At 46.4% G+C, this 22,628-nt stretch overlaps 1 protein-coding gene across 1 annotated transcript; it reads left to right on the top strand.

The window, feature by feature from the left end:
- The first annotated feature begins 11,180 nt into the window (after nt 1-11,180).
- On the top strand, nt 11,181-16,374 carry LOC140911936 (uncharacterized). Its single transcript, XM_078853002.1, is given in 5 exon segments — nt 11,181-11,528; nt 11,896-12,235; nt 12,802-13,941; nt 13,944-15,053; nt 16,175-16,374. Coding segments are annotated over 5 exon segments (3,138 nt in total).
- Nucleotides 16,375-22,628: the final 6,254 nt, after the last annotated feature.

Here is a 22,628-nt window from a genome sequence, read left to right as displayed (position 1 = left end):
TTACGTGCCTCGTATGCCCCTTCATGCTTCAGCCACCATTCCAGAGGACATGTTTCTATGCTGATGACTCTTGTTAAAAAAAAAAAGTGTAGGTTAAATTTGTGATTGAACTCCTAGGGGGAGAATTGTATGTCCCCTGCTCTGTTTTACCTGCATTCTGCCATGTATTTCATGTTACACCAATCTCAGATGGTGACCCAGCACATGTTCATTTTAAGAACACTTTCACTGCAGATTTGACAAAATGCAAAGATGGTACCAATGTGAGATTTCTAAAGATAGCTACAGCACTTGACCCAAGGTTTAAGAATCTGAAGTGCCTTCCAAAATCTGAGGCATGAGGTGTGGAACATGCTCTCAGAAGTCTTAAAAGTGCAGCACTGATGCTGAAACTACAGAACCCAAACCACCAAAAAAAAAAAAGCTGCTTTGGATTGCTATTGAGCAGAACCGGTCATCAGCATGGACGCATGTCCCCTGGAATGGTGGTTGAAGCATGAAGGGACATATGAATCTTTAGCACATCTGGCACGTAAATATCTTGCGATGCTGGCTACAACAGTGCCATACAAATGCCTGTACTCACTTTCAGGTGACACTAAACAAGAAGCATGCAAAATTCTTTTTTTTTTAAATTGCTTGACAGCCCTAATTGAAACTATAGTAAAGAATAGAATTATCAGACACATGAATATAACATGCTGGGGAAAAGTCAACATGGCTTTTATAAAGCCTACCAATCTATTAGAGTACCTTAAGGGGGTCAACAAGCACATGGACAAGAGTGATCCAATGGACAGAGTGTGCTTAGACTTTCAGAAAGCCTTTGACAAGGTCCCTCACCAAAGTAAGTAGTCATGGGATAAGAGGGAAGGTCCTCTCATGGATCAGTAATTGATTAAAAAGATAGGGGGTAAAAGGGAGGGAATAAATGGTCAGTTTTCACAATAGAAAGTGGTAAATAGCAAGAACCCCCAAGGATGTGTACTGGGACTTGTGCTGTTGAACCTATTCATAAAGGATTTGGAAAAGGGGGTTAAAAAAAAATGAGGTGGCAAATTTGAAGAAATACTAAATTACTCAAGTTAAGTCCAAAGCAAACTGCAAAGAGTGACAAAGGGATCGCACAAAATTGGATGTCTGAGCAACAAAATGGCAGTTGAAATTCTATGTTAAGTGTAAAGTTAGGCACACTGGAAAACATAATCCCAACTATACATACAAAATGATGGATTCTAAATTAGTAACTACTCACGAGACAGATCTTGAGTCATTGTGGATAGTTCTCAGAAAACATCTGCTCAGTGTGCAGCAGCAGTCAAAAAATATCTAACAGAATATTAGGAACCATTTGGAAATGGATACATTAAAAAAGGGAAAAAAATAATACCACTACATAAATCCATGCTATACCCACACCTTGAATACTGCATGCAGTTCTGGTTGCCCCATCTGTACCTTTCCCAATTCCAATACATCTTTCTTGAGATGGGGCAACCAGAACCACACACAGGATTCAAGATGTGGGCATACCATGGACTTATATAGAGGCATTTAGTATTTTCTGTCTTGGGGAGAAAGGTGTCTGTCTTAGGTGCCTAAGGCAGGCATACTGATCCATCAGGAGCACTGGCATAATCTCCAAAGCCTTCTTGTTCCTTTCCCCAGCCTATTGGCATTTCTTTCATCTTAAGACGGTTGAGTCACAGCTACTTATCATAGGTTTCAGAGTAACAGCCATGTTAGTCTGTATTCGCAAAAAGAAAAGGAGTACTTGTGGCACCTTAGAGACTAACCAATTTATTTGAGCATGAGCTTTCGTGAGCTACAGCTCACTTCATCGGATGCATACCGTGGAAACTGCACGGTATGCATCCGATGAAGTGAGCTGTAGCTCACGAAAGCTCATGCTCAAATAAATTGGTTAGTCGCTGAGGTGCCACAAGTACTCCTTTTCTTCTTTCTACTTATCATAGAAGATTAGGTTGGAAGAGACCTCAGGAGGTCATCTAGTCCAACCCCCTGCTCAAAGAAGGGCCTACCTCAACTAAATCATCCCAGCCAGGGCTTTGTCAAGCTGGGCCTTAAAACCTCTAAGGATGGAGATTCCACCACCTCCATAAGTAACCTATTCCAGTGCTTCACCACCCTTCTAGTGAAATAGGTTTTCCTAATATCCAACCTAGACCTCCCCCACTGTAACTTGAGATCATTGCTCCTTGTTATGTCATCTGCCACCACTGAGAACAGCCTCGCTCCATCCTCTTTGGAACCTCCCACTTCAGGTAGTTGAAGGCTGCTATCAAATCCCCCTTCACTCTTCTCTTTTGCAGACTAAATAAGCCCAGTTCCCTTCATTTGTCCTTGGCCCAGTTTCTAGTCAATATTCAGTATGTGGCTTGGTTGCATCAGATGAGGTAAAGAACAACTGACCAGCAGTGTCTTCTGGAGCCTCTTAGGAAAAAAGTGATACTTGTTTTGTGTTTCATGCAAACTAGAAAGGGGGAGCATGATCAGAAGCTTGCCTGAAATGTTAAATACAATAAGAAATATTTATCCTGACAACAATTCAAGAGCTTTCACCGGAGGGGGGGTGGGGAGGAGAGAAGAGTATGAGTCTGTCTCTCTGATGAGACCAAGATTGTGATTACAGTGAACAAATATAACCACCCAACCTTTACAAGCCAGCACAGAGAGTTTTCATCCCTTACTTTTTGGATTTTGCTGCTTTGCAGTGGTGTTCAGGTTCCAGGAAATGCACTGGCTGGAATCTAATGGAGCAAACTTGGATTGTTGACACGCTTGGGGAAGGATGGAGGAGACATCTCTTTCTGTTCACATTAAATTTCATATCATGATAACTTAATGGATTGTTTCTTATCAGTGTGTGTAGAGACCTATCAAGCTAAATTCCCTGAAGGTGCAAGATGGTAGAGAAACCAGGTAACAATCTAAGGCAGGGGTCTCACACTCCCAGCCCGCAGACCATCTGCAGCCATAACCTCCCCACTGCCGCCCGCGGAAGAGAGACGGGAGAGACGCAGGCAGATGCTACCAGCAATGTCCACTGTAGGCGCCGCCCCTCCCCTTCCCCGTAGCTCCCATTAACTGGGGGAGAGGGACAGAGATATCATTAGTTGCCGGGCAAAGTCAGCCATGGAGGCAGCCTCACTTTTTCCCCCACAATGAATATAAACAAGTCAAAATACCGAACACAACTATCTGATGCCCACCTTGCTACAATCCTGAAGGTTTCAACTGCTCAGTCACAGAGGCCAAACACCAACAAACTGACAGAACTGAAGTGTTGCCAGGTGTCTGGCAAACACTAAAAACTCTCTGGCAGGCGATGAATTGTATAAAGTTGTATGACAGCTTTATTATTTCTAAGAAATTCAAAATAAAAAATACAATATAAATGTTTTCTTTTCTGAACACCATTTTCAGTGACATTATTGGCCCGCCAGGAGGATTTGAGGACTGGCACTGGCCCTGAGGCAAATTGAGTTTGAGACCCCTGGTCTAAGGACAGAGATATTGGATTCATTGAACTAGATCCACCATGATGTTCCTATTGCTTTACATCACTCTGGCAACACAAAGCCCTGTAAGACATCTTAGGTACTTAGAAAGCTCCCATTACCATAATGTCTGAGTGCTTCAAACTTTAGTTATTTATCCTCACGATGTCCCTGTGAGGAAGGATGTGCTGTTATCCCCATTTTACACATGGGAGGCTGACGCATGGATGGATGTCTAGATCCACAAAAGTATTTTGGTGACCCTAAATACCTTTGTGGATCTTGGCCAGAGAGACTAAGGCTTGGATCTACATAAGGTTTGAGGTGCTGTTACATTCAGCATCATAACACCTAACTTCCGGGTTTAGTGTTGTTCCTGTGATTTTCCTATGATCCAGAAAGTCTGAGTTAGATATCCAGGCTCCCTGTACAATTAATGGAGAGAGATAGGCATCTTAGAGTGTAATCTAAGAAAGACAGCATCTTAGGCAGGGAGACCCTTACACTAGCCAATGGGAGATAATGAGGAGGGATGTGTCCTAAGCCCCACCCCCTCATGTGCACAGTCACCAATTCTCTTCCTACAGCCAAAGCTTACCTTTGCTAATGCACCATAGCCCAGAACCCCTGTCAGGCAGCTTAGCTGCCCAGGTCATTTCTTGCAAGAATGAGCGAGGCAGGCATCTAACTCCACACAGCCAGAAGAGGAATGGGTGTTTCCCCCCGCCAAACTTACAACTTTTAGCCCATAGGTTAGAGTACTCTTATGGAGCGTGGGAGATCCAGGTTCGATTCCTCTCAGCCCAAGAAGGAGAACGGAGACCTCTGTTCAAATCCCTTCTTTCCAGCAGGGAAAGAGGGAAATTGAACCTGGGTCTTCTCACTGTACACAAAAGTGTGCGCTAATCCTGAGCTATGGGATATGCTGCTGTGGGGCTCCTCACTCTTCTGAGGAAGCGGTTTCATTGTGAACAAATGTTAAAGAGTCATTGGGCCATAGATTCTGAGGCCAGATGGACCAGACCTCCTGTAGAGCAGAGGGTGCCTGAGAAATTCTGTAGCCTGGTGGCTAGGGCATCTACCTGGGAGGCCCAGAGCCCAGTCCCCCTGCTCCAATAATTTTTTTTGGAGGGTGTGGTGGGGATGAATCAAGGCCTAAGGGGCAGCTTTAGCATGAGTTCCATTGTACCCACAGAAACAAAACCAAGGGTGCCAAACCTGAGCAACTGTGCGACCCCCATGAGCCAGATCACAACACCTGGAGCAGGGAGCCAGGCCAGAGCCACCACTACAGGTTGAGCACAGCTCAGGCTCACTCTCCAGGCCCCACCCTCCTGGGGCCTTCCTTCTGCACTGGACTAGGATTAGGATTGTGGTGCTGCTGCTGGTCTGTGCTCTCCTTGACTACAGCACAAAACCATGTCCAAGCAGAGTTTATTTTACTGTACCCATGGAGGCTACATCTGCCTCTGCCTACAGGACTTGCCCATGTGGCTGAGCAAATGCCAGTCTCCCAAGTCCCAGACCAGCACACTCTTTGCTGGGCCATCCTTCCTCGGACTCAAAGTGGCAGAGTAGAACAGAGCAGCTGGAGCATACTGGGGAATCTAGCTCACTGGCCTCAAAAGGCCCAGACTTGCAAGCCCCCTCGCCCCCTCTGCATGGAACTCCACTTAGAGTTCCAGGAGCAGAGGGCTTGTGCAATAAGAACACAGCTACTTGTTTATTTGATTGCTATCACCACATGGGAAGTCAGAGGAAAGCAAAGAAAGGAGTGAAAAATAATGTCTAGACTATATGTGATTTCTGTTTATGAGCATCCAAATTTTAGAAAGCCACACACTCTGTGTGGATATAAGTACAAGGTAACAGGTTATCTAGAGTTTTCTTCAATTCAAATGCATCTGAAAAGTCACCTTGAGAAGAGATCTTCAGCTGTATGGTGATATTGCCTTATTCATACTCATGAACTTTAAGTAGCTGTAAAGCACTGATAAAGATATTTTAAAATTGACCTTGACGCGTAGGTGTTGCAGTTTATCTTCTAGCCAAGCTTCCTAAGGAAGCTTTCTTCTCAGTAATTAAACTCCTAATTCTATAATTAGATATTAGACAAAAAATGAAGGGCAAAACTAGGCACCTGAATTAAAAAAAAAAAATTGACTTTCCAGCCCTAATTCTCACTCTCTAGGTCTTGACCCTTTGCTGAACTGCCATTATTTACAGTTACTTGCTTTTGAACCTTGACAGTTTTGTACTTTAGCTTTTTCCTATTATTCAAGTTGCTTAAGTTCTTAAATCTCAATGATTTTTCATTATAAAATTTCTCAATTTTATTTGAATATACTGTAGATACTAGTATTTTCCTGCTATAACACTAATTTCCACCTTTGTGATAACTATTGTAGGAGTAACTGAATATCCAAATTTGCCCCGTCAGCATGTCTTTTACAAGCAACGTTGTTAGTTTTATTGTAAATTGTCTGCCAGGAGCATGCAAACTTTGCCCTACTGTGTGCTGATTTGGCAACATACCAAGAACACAGAGCTGCCCAAGCTTTTGCAATATAGAGTAGATTTAAGCCACCCTTATCTTCAATAAAGAAGTGTGACCAAGCAGAATTTAGGGCCCAGCTCATACTGCTTAGCACTTTTACGTGCTAGGAAATGGAGGCCACACACTTCCATATTAAGGAGAGTTGGTTCTGAACCACAGTGTAGAACTCTCGTGTTAGTGGACCAAACCCAGCCTACCTTTACATCACATTATAGCCCAGGTGACAGAATCCGAGCAGCTCTATAATACTTTATGAATATTGTATGTTGCCATGGCTACTGAGAATGTTTACTGTGTGAATATATTTGTTTAGCAATGGAGGGGCTTGTGGTTGTCAAGAAAGACAAGCAGGAAGGTAAACAATGGCTCAAGATAAGCTACTCCTCAGTAAAACGCTTAGGGTTTCTTAAGAGAAAGTGCTGGACAGGAAGAGATCTGGGAACAGGAGCTCAAAACGACTATAGCAGTTGAAAGAGGGATGCTAGGAGGGGAGGGAAGCAGTTGTAGAGGAGTTTTTCCACGAAACTACACCTGTCACACAGACACCTGCAGGGATGTCTGACAAAGATAGGCCTGCCTAGATTCCACCAGGGGATGCAAGTTTGACTGGTAAGATACATGGGTGTGGACTGTTTTAAAAAGCCTTCTCTCATGTTTTGTTCCCATTGTGGTAAATACATCCTTGTGTTTATGAAGGCTGTCTGGTCAATATATTCACCACTGGTCATAGACTACCAAAAGGAAGAACGACAAGTGCTGAATCCATTCAGACCTGCTAGGTAAGAATGGTTGATACAGAGGGTACTGTAGCTCAGAGCTCAGTCTCAGAGTGGGAGAATTGCAGGATTACACCCCAGGAGAGGTAAAGGCACAAGATCTGAGACCTGGGGGAAGGTGCATTCAGAGACCAGAAAGGGGTCAAATGTGCTGCTAGCCCTGTAGCTGTGTCTGCCCAATTGAGACCAATTGCACTGCAAGTAAAGGCTACAGGATCAGGTCCATACAGTCTGAAACCATAGCATGTTCAAGTTTGGTGTGTGTGTGTGTGTGAGAGAGAGAGGATTTTGGGGTGAAAACTGACACTCAGAGGAGTTAAGGACACATAGTATTGTGTTTAGTATTAATTGATGAATTAATAACACTAAAAAAAAATAAGTGGAAAAAATCATAGACACAAGAAATACAGAATTATGGGGGGGGGAAAACCATGCTTTTTTAAATTGTGGCCACATACTCTCAGGATTAAACTAACAAGTCCCCCATTCAGGGCTGAACTTGCTTTCTATATGGGCTGCTGTCACATTCTGGGGTGCTATCCAGACCAGTGAAAGATTGTGTCACCACCTGTCCTGGGTGCCTTAAATGCTCTGCTGGTGTGGCTCACAGCCCAGACACCAAAGAGCCCTGCAGTTCCCTCAGGGCATGCACTGTGCAGCTCTAGCTCAGTGCTCTGACCCTAGAAGTTTGCTTGTTACACCACAACAGCCCCACCCTGGTTACCTTGATTGCAACTTGCAGAGGTGACCCTAACACACTCCCAGCCCTGAAATTCCCCCAAACCATCTGCCCTGAAATGTCCATCCCTCTCCTGGAACACTCAGAAATAACAGGGTTGGTTCACTCCTTTAACTAGACAAAAAAGCACATTACAGCTTAGTAATTTAATTGTGGTAAATACACCCTTCCTTCAAGCACAGCACTGAGTTGGTTTATTGTAAAAACAAAAACAAAACAACAACCAACATAGGTTAAGTGATAACAAGTAGGAGGAATAAAGGTTAGAAAGAGTAACGGTGACAGCATGGGGGAACCCCATCCAGCGTGGGGCAAGTACAGCTGCCCTTGTGCTCAGGGCTATATGCTCTGGGGGCCAGAATCAAATGGCTGCCCTCACACTCAGGGCTGTGGAGACCTAATGCCAGAATCAATATGGCTGCTACCTGGGGAGGTATGGCAGGCAGGATAGGGGCACCTGGGCTCACTCTGCTCTACCAGGTCCCAGACCAGGACCCAAGCAGTGGCAGAGTGTTCCACCACTAAATAAGCAAGGCTCTGATCGAAACATGCCAACTTCCCACAGGACTATGGCCACTTCTTACCATGTCTCTTGGAACAGTAGTCACGGCATCATCGGGGTCTCCATTCTCCTTGGCATATGAGAGGGACTGGAGTCACCAGGAACTGTGTATGTCTGTAGGTAAGAGAACTCCAGTAAGGGTGTGAGGGCATGTCTTCTTCAGCCCATACCGAGGAGTTAACCCTTCCCTATCCTGTGAGGGGCAAGTGCACTCATCACAATTACAAACAAAAGTAGGAATATGCTTCTAAGACTAAAACTTAATTTCAGCCAGTTACAATCTTTCTCTAAGCAGGTTTCTCGCTTACACTCAATTTCCAAAGACTTCAACACCCTTGGTTGAAAGGGCCATCTTTCTGAGATCTCAAGAGCTCTGGCCTCTTTAGTCACTCAAATGATGGATGCCAAGACGGCTTCTGCTCTGTCCTCATATCTTCCCAAACTCACTGTTTTGGTCTCAGATTCAGGACATTCTCATGCTGTTCTTCCTTTCCTGTGGGCTTTTCCTGTGGGCTTCCCATCCCCCTGCAGATTGGTATGCAAATGGGGCTTCCATTGCTTTTGGACACACATTGCTTAATTGCATTAGAGACTGGTAGATGGCTGCCTTCCCTCCTGTCTGAGAGAAAAACTATTTCTCCCGGTGTTTAGCCACAGACTTTAAAACATAATATCATTAAGTATCCATATTTCCTCCCATAGTTTTTCATACATACATTTCACAATGATACTAACCACCATGGTGTCATTAGCTTTCAGAAAAGACCTTACTTGGTATACTTTTAAAATACAGTAATATTGTCTACTATCAGTTGAGGTTCAGACCCTCTGTCTTTATAGCTAGGAAGCCATTTTCCCCACCTGCTAGGCTGAGGGCTTTGTTTGCCTTTTATGTAAACGTGCCTTCCTTGTTTCTGCCTGACAACCAGGCTGGTCAGCCAAGCAAATACACATTTATTTGTTTCTGGCAGACTGGGCTGATGCATTGCTTGCCAAACACATTTTAAGAACATAATTCTAGCACACATCCATAACTCTTTTCCCACATCCTCTACATACATTGCACAAAAATAGCAATGATCAGTGAGTTCTTAGTTTTCCAATGCTATCTTATAGGATATCTTTTAGATACAGATTATAGCAAGTGTGTTAGGCCTGACTTACTCACTACACCTGACAAGAGTTGCTCACACAGAGTAGTTAGCCACAGATGGCCCTCTGCACCACACAGAGTCATTTGCTTATAATAGCCATAGCCTCTGTAGGTTGTAGGAAGCTTTCCCTGTTTCTATCCTCCACTGCCTTGTTGAAAGTGACCATGAAGTTTCAAATCATACACTCTAGTTAGAGAAAGCACTGTCCAGTTGGCCCAGTAACAGTACCCATTGTACTCCTGCTTTGTTGATATTCATTCAGGCACTAGACTAAATTAACTGGAATGACATTTATTCTAAACAGATTCTGGTTTCCCTTCTCTCCTTCCACCCCCAAATCTTTCTCCTACTTTATTTGTCATTTACAGAATTCACCTCCTTCTACTGAATTTTACTGGCACTATATTTCTTGACATGTCAAACATCTCTCTGCCTCCTAAGCCTCTGTGATGAAAAAGAGCAAACAGAATGGGGGAATAAGCATGGTTTGTGAGCAAAGGGAATAAATTTTCCTTGAAATATAATGGGGCAAACTGTGTTCCAGAGTCCCAGTTAGAGCCCTCATCCCCTTCCATACCCCAACCCCCTGCCCCAACCCAGAGCCTCCTCCCACATTCTGAACCCCCTGAGCTCTGAACTCCTCAGCCCCAGTCTAGAACCCCCTCTTGCACCCGAAGTCCTTCACCCGACCCCCACACACACTCCAACCCCCTGCCCAAGCCCAGAGCTCCCTCCCACACCCTGAACCCTTCATTTCTGGCCCCACCCCAGAGCCCGCAAACCCAGCTGGAGCCCTCACCTCCTCCCACACCCGAACCCCTGCCCCAGCTTAGGGGAAGTGAGTGAAGGTGGGGCGAGCGAGTGTCAGAGGAATGGAGTGAGTGGGGGTGGGGCCAGAGGTAGGGTGTTCAAGTTTGTGTGTTTATAAAAGTTAGCAACCCTAACTTTGGCTAGACTGAGGAATCAAGGGGCCTTACAACTGTCATGGGACTGAACTGATAAAGAAAAGAACGAGAAAACAACCCTATAATCATGTAAAGCTAGGCTTCTGTCTTTTTTCTATGCTTATCTGTCTTCTCTCTAAGGTTATGGGTAGAAGGAATGTGAACTGTGTGTAACCTGTACTCCCCGTTTTGGGGAAAGAATTCCTTATACAGATAAGCCTCCATGTTCATACCTACCCCAGAACTTCAAACAGACCAGGTTAACCGGCTTGAACTGGAAGAGATATCACACTGTATGTTGAACCAGGCTATAAAAGCCCATCTCTGTTCTTTGTTCGGGGCTTCGCCATTTTCCTCTGTGAAGGAATTGGTGAGCCCTTCAGCTGTCGTACTTGCTAGCATTAAAGTGCCTCACTTTATCAAAGAGCCACGACTCTGCGTTTTGTTTGGCTAATACAGAAGTCCAGGGAAGGCTACCCTCCTAACCCTAGACGGGAGGGGAAACCTTTTTCCCTAACAATTTGGGGGCTCGTCCGGGATCCGCTTCTCCGGACCAGTGGACGGTCGGGACTCTGAATCCTTCTTGCCGGCACCAGGGTTGCTTTAACCCTGAAGGCTTCCCATCTCGCTTCCACCCGCCGTTTCGGCGAAATAAGGCGTCCCGAAGGCATTAGGGTCCGGACCTCTGGGTGAACACCGGCCGGTGGGAACTTGGTGAGTTCTGAATTTTTCCTTTGTGATTGTCTAGACAACAGCCGGGGGTTCTGTCCTTGGGAAAAGATGGGGAGGTCCAGTAGAACTGTTGATCCTTCTACTCCTCTGGGCTATATGTTAAAACATTATGATAGGGATATCAAGGCCTTACAATCAGATGGCAACAAAGCTTTGTATAAGTTTATATTTCTTTGTCAAGGTCCCTGGGTGGGAATGACGCAAGACTACCCGGAACCAGGAAATCGCTGGCCGGGGGAGAGAACATTTGAGTTACATAACATTGTTCATTTACGGAAAGTATTGTATGATTTGCAACCGCGGCAACTTAAGTATTCTGATGTATGGATAAGGGAGGCCAAACGGCGCAAAAGCGCCAGTGTAACTACTAGTTTACGTGCTGAGGTAGAAAAACTTAAAGCCATGCGGCCTCCACCCTACAATCCAGAATCTAGTAATGCTGACCGGAAGCTAAAAGCGTCAAAGTCTATTTATCCCCAACTCCCACTGAAAGAAGCGGGGGACCCTATACCATTGGAAGAATGTACCTGGCTATGGGGTGGGGTACTGCAGCCTGACCCCGATGCACCAACGCCCCGAACGGGGAGAGGAGCGGCCCCACTCTCCCGCTAGCTACCGATACCCCCACAACCGACACAGAGCTGGGGATGATCCGGAGACTGGCACCTCTACCAGGGGGGTGGCACGTCCTGATCCGCAACACCCCAGTGATGCGACCCCTGCAAAGACCTGGTCTCATAGTTCTCTAGGCACACCTAAGGCAAAAGTTACTGGAGCTGCAATAGCTAGTGCAGTCCAAATGCCTATGCGACAACTGCCAAGTGGTAGAGGGGGGACACAGATGGTGTATGTCCCTTTTACCAACACGGATCTAATGAATTGGTCATCTACTTTTCCCTCATTTCAACAGTGTCTGGAAGAATTTATTAAAAAGTTAAAGGGTATTTTCACAATGTATAATTGTAATTATGATGATGTGGAAATGATTTTGAATCAAGTGCTAAGAGAGGGTGAGAAGGAAACGGTGTATAAGAAAGCTAGAGAGGCGATGCAAGGGAGGGCGGCTTATCCGCAAGAGAAACCTGAAATGGATTGGGATGTTCCAGAGACCGTTCAAGAATGGGATAAAATGAGAAAGCGAATCTTAGAAGCATTAGAGGATATGTCTAAACCTGTGTATGACTGGGGAAAGATAGATGCATGTGTTCAAAAGCACGATGAGCACCTAGGGGAATTCTTCCACCACCTTTGTAAGGTTTTAAAAAACCACGGCGGCTTAGATCCAACCTCCCCTGTAGCAAAAACACAAGTGATCGGCCAGTATGTAAAAAACTTATTACCATTCGCTCGGAAGTATGTGTGTAGTCAACCAGCTTATAAAAACAAAACACTGGAGGTGGTGGTGGGGTTAGCAGCCCATGCCTGGAGGAATAGGAAGAAATTAGACACTAGGAGGTCCGAAAAGCTCCTTAATCTGCAGTTGCAAGGTTTCCAAGATGGCTCTTGGGGACGAGATGCAAGCCATAGGAGGGGAGGCTTTCGGGGACGAGGTGGGAGAAGAGGCAGCTCTACCCAGGGATGGGGACCACAAGGTCAGAACTTCCAGCCACGGCCCGGGAGGGCAGGGCCAGATGAGTGCCAGCAGTGCCGACAAAAAGGACACTGGGCTGCCCAGTGCCCAAATTACCCCCTCCAGTCAGCTGACCCTCTTATGCAAGCCTACCAGAGGGTACAGGAAAGGGGGGGGGAAGAAGGGAGTACTGACTGAAAGCTAGCCGCCCACAATGCTTCGTTCCCCCCGCCTCTTCTTGGACAGTGCAGTTGGATGCAAACCACCCGAAACTTCCAGTTGTGGTGGGAGGAAAAACTTATTCAATGTTAACTGACAGCGGGGCAGATAGAAGTACTCTGCAGGACCCCACCCTTCCTACCACTTCTGCAAGCGTAAAAGCTATAGGCGTTGGTGGCACCGTGTGCGCCCTTCCTCTAACTGCGGAGCAAGCGGTCCAGCTTGGCCCGTTATCAGAGCATCATAGCTTTTTAATTGCAACTTCCTGTCCTGCAAATCTATTAGGCAGAGATTTGTTATGTAAACGACGAGCAACTATAACTTGCAGCCTGGAGGGGCTCTCTCTCTCAGTCCCTACTTCTGTCCCTGAAGCTACGGTAATGGCATTGTTAGCCACTAATGCCACCACAATGACACCCACTGCCCCCCTTGTCCCGGCTGAGTTATCCGATATTCCTGAAGCATTGTGGGCCTTGGCGTCCACTGAAACTGGACTTTTAAAGTCAGCAGAACCGGTTTATATCACTTACCGTACAGACATCCCTCTGCCCCAAAAAATGCAATATCCATTGCCTAAAGAGGCCATAAAGGGCATTCGGCCAGTCCTACAACAGCTTTTAACTCAAGGAATCATTAAAGAGGCTACCAGCCCTTGCAATACACCTATTCTTCCTGTTAAGAAACCCAAGCCTTGCCCGGATGGCAAACCGGTTTACCGCTTCATGCATGACCTCCGACTGATTAATGCTATTGTGATCCCGAGAGCTCCAGTTGTTCCCAATCCAGCAACTATTTTAACTGCTATTCCCCCAGGAGCTACTTATTTTACTGTGATTGATCTGTCTTCAGCATTTTTCAGCATCCCTGTTCACCCAGACTCAGAGTTCCTATTTGCCTTTACCTTTGACGGATTTCAATACGTATGGACCCGCCTCCCTCAGGGCTACAGGGAAAGCCCTACCATCTTCAGCCAGTATTTAAAGCGAGATCTGGACTCTATTTCGTTGACTGTGGGTTCTACTTTGATTCAAAACATTGATGATCTGCTATTGTGCTCTACAGCCAAGACTGCCTGTGTACAAGACACTCGAATCCTTCTTTTTGCATTGGCCGAAAAAGGTCACAAGGTGGCACTCTCCAAGCTACAGTTTGCCCAACCCGAGGTGGAAATTTAGGGCATCATATTTCATATGCCTCTACTGCACTTACTCAGGACAGAATTGAAAGCGTTCTGAGTATGCCGAGGCCTACCACTAAAAAACAACTCCGCCAGTTACTGGGAGCAAGTGGCTATTGTAGAGCCTGGATTCCGGCCTATGCGGAGTTAGTGCACCCTCTCACCGATTTGCTGCTGGATTCCGTTCCCAAATCCCTGCCATGGACAACTCTACACAACAACGCCCTTACAGCCCTCAAACAAGCATTAACTTCTGCACCAGCCCTGGGCAGACCAGATTACGCAAAGCCTTTCACCTTGTTTTGCCATGAACAATCTGGCACGGCGTCTGGTGTGCTAACTCAGCCCTTTGGGCCTGGCCAGCGACCGGTGGCTTATTTTTCGGTCCTTCTTGACCCAGTGGCTCAGGGTCTTCCGCCCTGTCTCTGCGCTGTTGCGGCTGCCGCTGTATTGGTTGAGAAAGCTTCGGGACTTACTTTGGGCCACCCTCTTCTAGTTCAGGTGCCTCATGCCGTTGCAGCGCTTCTTAATCGTGGATCCACGCAGCACCTCACAGCGGCCAGATTGACCAGGTACGAGTTGGCCTTGCTCGCCAATCAGGCTGTTACCCTACGCTGCTGCAAAGTCCTGAATCCTGCAACCCTTTTGCCTCTGCCTGAGGACGGGGAACCTCATAATTGCCTCCACTTGGTGGATTTGATCTCCATGCCTCGTCCTAACCTCTCCGATATTCCATTGCAGAATCCTGACCTCCAATTGTTTTGTGACGGCTCCGCCTGTCAGGACGAGTTTGGAGCCTTACGAGTTGGCTATGCAATTGTTACCTTGATGACAACGCTTGAAGCGCATGCCTTACCTACTCAAAAGTCAGCACAAGCAGCAGAACTCGTGGCACTTGTTAGGGCCTGTCAATTAGCTGAAAACAAAACTGTGGCCATCTATACAGACTCCAAATATGCCTTTTCAATATGCCACTCTACTGGACAACTTTGGAAACATCGTGGGTTCCTTACCTCCAGTGGCTCCCAGATCTCCCATGTTGCCTTGATTTCGGCCTTGTTAGAGGCTATTCAACTTTCTGCAGCTGTTTCAGTTACACACTGTAAGGGCCACTTCCGTGCCTCGGACGAGGTTTCCAAGGGAAATGCTGCAGCCGATTCGGCGGCCCGTCATGCTGCCCTCTGTGGGGCTCCAGCCCCTTTTCCTTTTTTTGGCACCCCTGCTACTGCAACCAGTGACGCCAGCCGTTTTGCTCTCTGCCCAGCAGACAACGCCCCTGGCCAAAGTTAGCCATTGAAAATCCATTGGATGCCACCTAAATGAGGACAACCTCTATGTCAGCCCGGACGGTCATCCGGTTCTCCCAAGACAACTCCTCCCTCAGGTTTCCCAGGCACTCCACATGGCCTCGCACCTGGGAAAGGGGGGATTAGTGGCTCAAATGGATAAGTTGTTTTTTGCTCCGGGGGTCCATGCAGCTGCGAAGACCATCACTGCATAGTGTGAATTGTGTCAACGGTATAATCATCAAAGAGCAATCAAACCACAAGTTATGGGACATTGCAAACTGCCTGAGTACCCATTTGCTGTGATCCAGATGGACTTCATGGACTTACCACCAGTGACAGGACTAAAACACTTGCTTGTCCTGGTTGACTTTTTTTCAGGGTGGGTTGAGGCTTTCCCCACTCGAAGGGCAGATGCAGTATCCGTAGCAAAGTGTCTCCTCAAGGAGATTATCCCAAAGCAGGGAACAATGACTCGTTTGGAAAGTGACCCAGGCCCCCATTTCACTTCCCAAATTATTCAACACTTCGCGAAGGCCCTCGGCATAAAACAGGCCTTGCATACCCCCTATCATCCACAAAGTTCAGGAAAAGTAGAAAGGGTGAATGGGCTGATAAAAACCCAATTAGCAAAGCTATGCGAGCAGACTGGATTAAAGTGGCCTGAAGTGTTTACCCATAGTGTTAACCAATCTTCGTAATACACCCCACAGGAAGCATTCATTGACACCGTTCGAAATTCTATTTGGCCGACCCTTGCCGATTCCCCTAACCAGTGTAGACGGGTTTGTCCCAGCGAAAATTTCATTAATGGCTGGGCAAGATAAGTTGGCAGGTTATTGTTGCATGTTGCAAGATGCATTGAGTGATGCGTGGGCCAGAGTAAAAGATGCCCAACCTTTACCGCTTGATACTTGTGCGCACTCTCTTTTTCCAGGTGACTTTGTCTGTGTTAAAATCCATCAAAGGAAGCATTGCCTGGAACCAAGGTGGTCGGCCCTGGCCCAAGTCCTTCTGACTACTCCGACTGCAGTGAAGGTCGAGGGCATCGATAGATGGGTGCACTGCAGCCACTGTAAGAAGGTTCCTGCTCCAACATCCCCAATGACTGCCATCACGACCGCCGCTTCTACATGAACTGTGTACCGGTCGGTCAGTGGAATCAGAAGCAGCTATAGAACTGTGGAGCATTAGTTATGCTGTTACAAATATTGTATTAATATTATTTTTTGTGTGTTGTTAGTAGCCGGTAGTGTTTATAATGTATGCATGGCTATGGGCTTTAACCTGGGCCCCTGCCCTGGGGGGTTGGGATAAAAATACGTTTCTACAATTAGCCCAAAACTTAACCAACGCCTGGAATGTTAGTGATTGTTGGGTGTATTCCCACTTCTCCTCCCATTCACTGCAAGGTTTCCCCATTTTGCCGGTTCCAGCGCTCCTCGATTCTTGGCAAAATGGGTCGGCGTGGTACGGCCAAAAGGGAAAAAGGGGAAGGGGACCCATAGATTTTAGGACTTGGATCCCAAACCATCGCCCAGACTTGCTCATTAAGGCCCCCTTGTGCGTAGAGAAACAGTCACTACGCTCCCAAGGTAAAACTACACTGGGAAAATACTCAAAAACCCACTGTGAGAAAATTCTAATTTTGGGGGAAAACGCAAGCACTACTCTTTTGCGGTATCCCAATGGTACTGAGGTAGCCAACTATGCCCATGCTGGAGGCTGTGTGTGGTACATTCTCAGAGAAAATACGACTCAATTTGCCGGCCTTACATTATGGAACTTGGGGGGAATAGGACCCAATCCTGATGATGCTGCATCCCTGGTGGGACGATTGCAGGACGTTTCTCAGAACTCAGGGGGCAATAAAGGCAACTATAGCATAGTATTAGGAGATCACCATTTATGGTGGGAATGTGGTACTTGGGCAGGAAAAACCTTGCCCCCAAAGTGGTTAGGAAGATGCATGGTGGCCTTTGCCTGGCCAGGAGGGATGCATCATAGAGATGTAATAGAAATCAAAGACAACTCAACGTACCCGTCGAGATACCAGTTATAATCCTATTGTCGAGTAAGGCAGTGCAGGCATGAGAGCCTTCCGTATTCTTTTTCCGTGGGTGGGGGTGGGCCAACTTGAATACTCTCTACAAAATATGTCAGCCGAAATGGAAATATTTACTAACGCCACTCGAGATGCAGTCCAAGCCTTGCAAGAAGAAATAAGCTCACTAGCTCGCTACAGTATGCAAAACAGGTTGGCCCTGGATCAGCTTTTAAGTGCGCAGGGAGGGGTGTGCACATTTTTCAATGCCACATGCTGCCTTTATGTGAATCAAAGCGGACGCATAGTCACGGATACTAATATAATTGCAAACGTGTCAGCCTTCTTTCATAAGCAGGCCTATATTTCTCCCAGTGTGGGCTTTGACTTATGAGGCTGGCTCACAGCTGGTTGCCTAACTTTGGATGGCTAAAAACCTTGTTTGTGTATGGAGTGGGATTCCTTATGATTGTGGGTCTGCTGTGTGTCCAGTTGTTGTGCCCTCTTCTACTGGGTATGTACCAAAGCCATGAGCCCAGCAAAGATATTATATATAAGAAAGGGTGGTGTTAACCAAGATGAAAAGCATATGAACATGTTAAACAATGAATAATGAGCCATGTAAGATAATTATCTTCAGGCTCAAAGGGGGGAACTGATAAAGAAAAGAACCAGAAAACAACCCTATAATCATGTAAAGCTAGGCTTCTGTCTTTTTTCTATGCTTATCTGTCTTCTCTCTAAGGTTATGGGTAGAAGGAATGTGAACTGTGTGTAACCTGTACTCCCCGTTTTGGGGAAAGAATTCCTTATACAGATAAGCCTCCATGTTCATACCTACCCCAGAACTTCAAACAGACCGGGTTAACCGGCTTGAACTGGAAGAGATATCACACTGTATGTTGAACCAGGCTATAAAAGCCCATCTCTGTTCTTTGTTCGGGGCTTCGCCATATTCCTCTGTGAAGGAATTGGTGAGCCCTTCAGCTGTCGTACTTGCTAGCATTAAAGTGGCACTTTATCAAAGAGCCACGACTCTGTGTTTTGTTTGGCTAATACAGAAGTCCAGGGAAGGCTACCCTCCTAACCCTAGATGGGAGGGAAAACCTTTTTCCCTAACAGAATAAAAGTCCACACTTTTCTACTTGTTAGAACAGAAGTCCAGAATACATAAGGCACTTTCTAGGCATTAGGAAAACAATAGAATAACACTAGGTCTGTATGGACTAGAAAAAGATTAAAAGCAAGAAGTCATGGGTGGCAAATTGTCTGGCTGCCTTAACCAACTGGCACCCTCTCAAGCCATGCAGGATTTTGCAGCAAGTGTGGCTCAGTTTCCCCATCCCACCAATAATCATTTAGTTCTACATTTGCTAATTTCCTGTCATGACTCCAACCAAGTCATTAATAGTCTCACAAAAGAGTCTGGTGAACCAGGAGCCTAGTGACTCCAACAGAGGGTCAACAGTCCCAGAGCCCCACATGGCCCTGACCCCCTTGCTCCAAAGTCCTTACTATCTCCAGGGCTGCAGAAGGTAGCAGAACCCAGGCATACCCACTACAGTCTAGGGACCCTGTACATATCTGCTAGAACAAGTTCCTCCCAATCCCTCACTACTTCCTACCTCATCTCTCCTGGAGGCTTTTCCCAGACTCACATTTCAATGCTTCCACTCTGGAAAGCCAACTTCCTGGGCAGCTGCTTACCAGTCTGTGACTGAAAAAGTCTCTCCTCCGTAGCCCCTCAGCTTCTGAGAGCCACAGCTGTCCTCTCGTCTGCAGCCTTTTGATCTCCCCAGCAATTAGTCTCAGCTGAGGAGACAGCTAGTCTCCCTGTTAACCCCTTAGTGGCTGGAGTAGCATGGGGGTCTATTTGACCCATGACAATTTGCTTTTAATTTTTTCCCCTAGTACATACAGACCCAGTGCTAATCTATTGTTTTGCTAATGCCCAGGAAGTGGCTTATAGGTTCTAGACTTCAAGATGGCTTAGAGTAAATGATAACAATAGTTTTCATTAATCAATACAAATATTTGTAAAGTTCGTAATGAGCTGGGACTGCTGTAGTAAAAAGACAAGAGCACACATAATGCTAACTTCCTAAAAGAAACATCTCATGTTTTCAGTGAGACCATTCTGCATCCTTGTAGGAAGAGCCCTTCTATCTGAAAGCCCCCTTGAATCTCCATCTCCATGGGTTAGAGAAAAATGCAGACCTCTGACATTTTTCATCTTGCTTCCCAGAGTAACCAGTGATTCAGTAGTGTTCATATATTTGGACCTTGTCTGTTTCCGACTGTGAGATTTCCAATTCCCATTATGTTTATGGACAAATAAAGCTCACTGAACCTCTGTGAGCTAGTTGTTTGTGTCCTTATTTTACATCATTTTATAGTGATGCTAATGCTACCTGCATGTCTCTCTGTACATTCTGTTCTCCCTTTCATTACTTTAAGCAAAAGTCATTCCATCCTGGAGAACAGACTGAGGCAGAAGTCAGAGAAAAGATGAAATAACAGAAATGCTGCTGCATTTAATGAACTTTTACTATTACAGGATACATTCTGACATGCAGTCTCTAATTGTTGCCCACAGAGGATTATTTAAAAATAAACTCAAATGTGTTTGGGTTCCTGTCAAAAGATTGCATTAGATGAAGAGTGAAAATCTGTCACCTCTTTCTCACATTTTCACTTCTTTAAATTAGCTTTAAATAAGCAACACAGAAAACTCCAATAAAAACGAGCGAACTGCCTTGGCCAAGGAAATTCTGAATGAAGATGACTGTTCTCTCAGATGCTGGCATGTTTTCCTGCCCTCTCTGACCCAAATATTGTAATCTTCTTCTCATTATTATTGTTGCAGCTTTGCCAAGCAGGAGCAGATTCTTAAGGCTTTGCAGTGGGTCTGATTCCTGGGGGAAGAGAAATTGATGCAGCTTTTGGCAACTTTCTTCAAATCCATTTTTGTTTTCAAAATGTACCCAAGTCCTGTTTCCCTTGAGCAGAGGTGATAACCTCCAAGCTGCACACAGGCAATTCCACTTGCAGACATCCCAGCTAAGATATTTCTCTGTCCACTTCTGTAGTCAGAAAATAAGCTCTCTCTCTGTTCTGCCCTAGGCACGCTGTCTGGATCCTGCATATCTCATCTGAGAAACTTCCTAGACCTCATTGGGCATGTCTACACTGCAGCTGGGTCTCTGCACTGACCCAGTCTCTCACAGCGGGTAGACAGACTCATGCTAGCAGGGGTAGCAAGCGCACTAAAATTAGCAGTGTGGCCGGGGCAGCAGCTTGGGCTCTACAGCTTGTCCATCCCCTGGGTCTGAGCTAGCCTGAATCTCCACCAGAGACACAACGTCCACACTGCTATTTCTAACCCGAGCCCTGTCACCACAGTCTGTCTGCCCAGGCTGGGACGCTCACTCCCAGCTGTAGTCCAGACTTACCCTGTGTTCTGTGTTTGTACAGCCCCCCATGCAATGGAGTCCAGCTCTGTGACTGGGGCTCCTTGGTGCTATGGCAATATAAATAATAATAGCAACAGACCAGCTCACTTACAGCTACTGGGCCTGGCGCTGGCTTTTGTGTGAATCTCAACCCAACTACATGTTGAACCAACAATCATCTTAACAACCAAGATGTGGTTACTGTATTGAAAGACCTTATAGGGCCTTTTCGATAAGGCCTTTTCAGAGAGAAATATTTGTACATCAGCAATTCATAACATTTGTCCTCACCACTTTTGCCACACTTGTAGGTGTAATAAGAGTTAGTAACTCAGAGGGCTTTGGAACATGCTTTCTGGAACTAGAGGAGCCTTGTGTTGTCCTGCTTCACCCTAGCTGTGGGGACAAGCAAGCCAGAAGTGAGCAAGCAGAGCGCTGCCAGAGGATAGCAGAAGTGTCTGAGGTGGGACAGAAGATGTATGGAAACATACAAGAAGAATGGGCAGCAGTCACTCTCCTCTTCTGTCAGAGGAGGCCACCCTCTGCCAAGGGTTTTGGGAAGCAGGGAGGGACGCTTTGAATCCAGCCAGGGGCCAGGGCTCTCTTGTAGCTCTGTTGGCTCTTACTTTAGTGGTCCAGTCTTGCCTTCCTTACCCAGGAGAAGCCGTCACACCTCACCACTGAAATGAGTAAGGAAAGCAGCACTTGGCCCAGAAAGGAGAGGCACTGAACCAGGAGAATGAGAGGCAATGGAAAGGGCGTCTTCTGTCCCACCTCAGACACTTCTGCTATCCTAACTGTTCACCTCTGGCAGCGCTCTGCTTGCTCACTTCTGGCTTGCTTGTCCCCACAGCTAGGGTGAATCAGGACAACACAAGGCTCCTCTAGTTCCAGAAAGCATGTTCCAAAGCCCCCTGAGTTACTAACTCTTATTACACCTTCTTTGTGGTCTCCAGAACTTTCCAAAGGTCAGATGCTCCTGCTCTTCCCTCTCAAGGCAGCCCATCCTAGGACATGATTTGTTTTGATCTGAACTCTGCGACAACCCCTGCAGTACATACTCAGGTAACTCAGGGGCCACACACTTTGTAGCTTGTGTAGACCGAGATCATTGCACAAACCAGGGGCTTCTTGCATCCCTCCATTCTCCTCCACTGTGTGCCACTCTCCCATCCCGCTCTATTGCAGGGACTCCCTGTAACTCCCCCAATTTCCCCCCTGCCAGGGGTTCTGTTTACCTGCATCCCTCTCACCTCCCATACCGGGATCCCCCATTCTCCCCTCCTCATGGCAAGGGTTCTGTGGGTCCCCTGTTCTCTCCTTCTCTACAGCAAGGTTTCTCTCAATCCCATTCCCTTCCCCCCCCATACTAGGACCCCCCCCATTCACCACCTGCATGCTAAGGGCTCTGTGCCCTGTCCCCCATATCAGATTTCCTTAATTTCACTCCCCAACACATACTAGGGTTCTGTAACCCCTTATTTCCTCCCTTCCCCATAACAGCGTCTCCTAGTTCCTCCACCCCATGCCAGGGCTGTATGCACTCTCTCATCTCCCTCTCTCCCCTCATTGTTGTTTTTCTGGGAGATGAGTCATTCAGGGTGGCAACATGTTAAACTCAATTGGGAGGAAAAGCAGAGAAGAGAAGGGGTTCTGTTATGCTGGAAGGTGTTAATAGATGCCATCAGCCAGTGCATGATCGACAGACAATCACAGACGTGTCCGAAGCCGTGACTTTGCTGATGCCAGGAGCTCCATATGTCACCTATGTTCTCCCCTTTGGTTTTCCATTCAGACCCCAGCCCCAGCTCAATAGGGCTCTGGCCACTGATGCCTAGAATGTTCCCTGAAATTTTGGAATTGATCAGATGCAGCATTCAAAAGTTAATGACAGA

The sequence above is a fragment of the Lepidochelys kempii genome, chromosome 5 (assembly GCF_965140285.1).
Source record: "Lepidochelys kempii isolate rLepKem1 chromosome 5, rLepKem1.hap1, whole genome shotgun sequence".
Classification (NCBI taxonomy): Eukaryota; Metazoa; Chordata; order Testudines; family Cheloniidae; genus Lepidochelys; species Lepidochelys kempii.
Note: the sequence above shows the minus strand (reverse complement) of the source record. Positions and strands in the feature narration are given on the sequence as shown.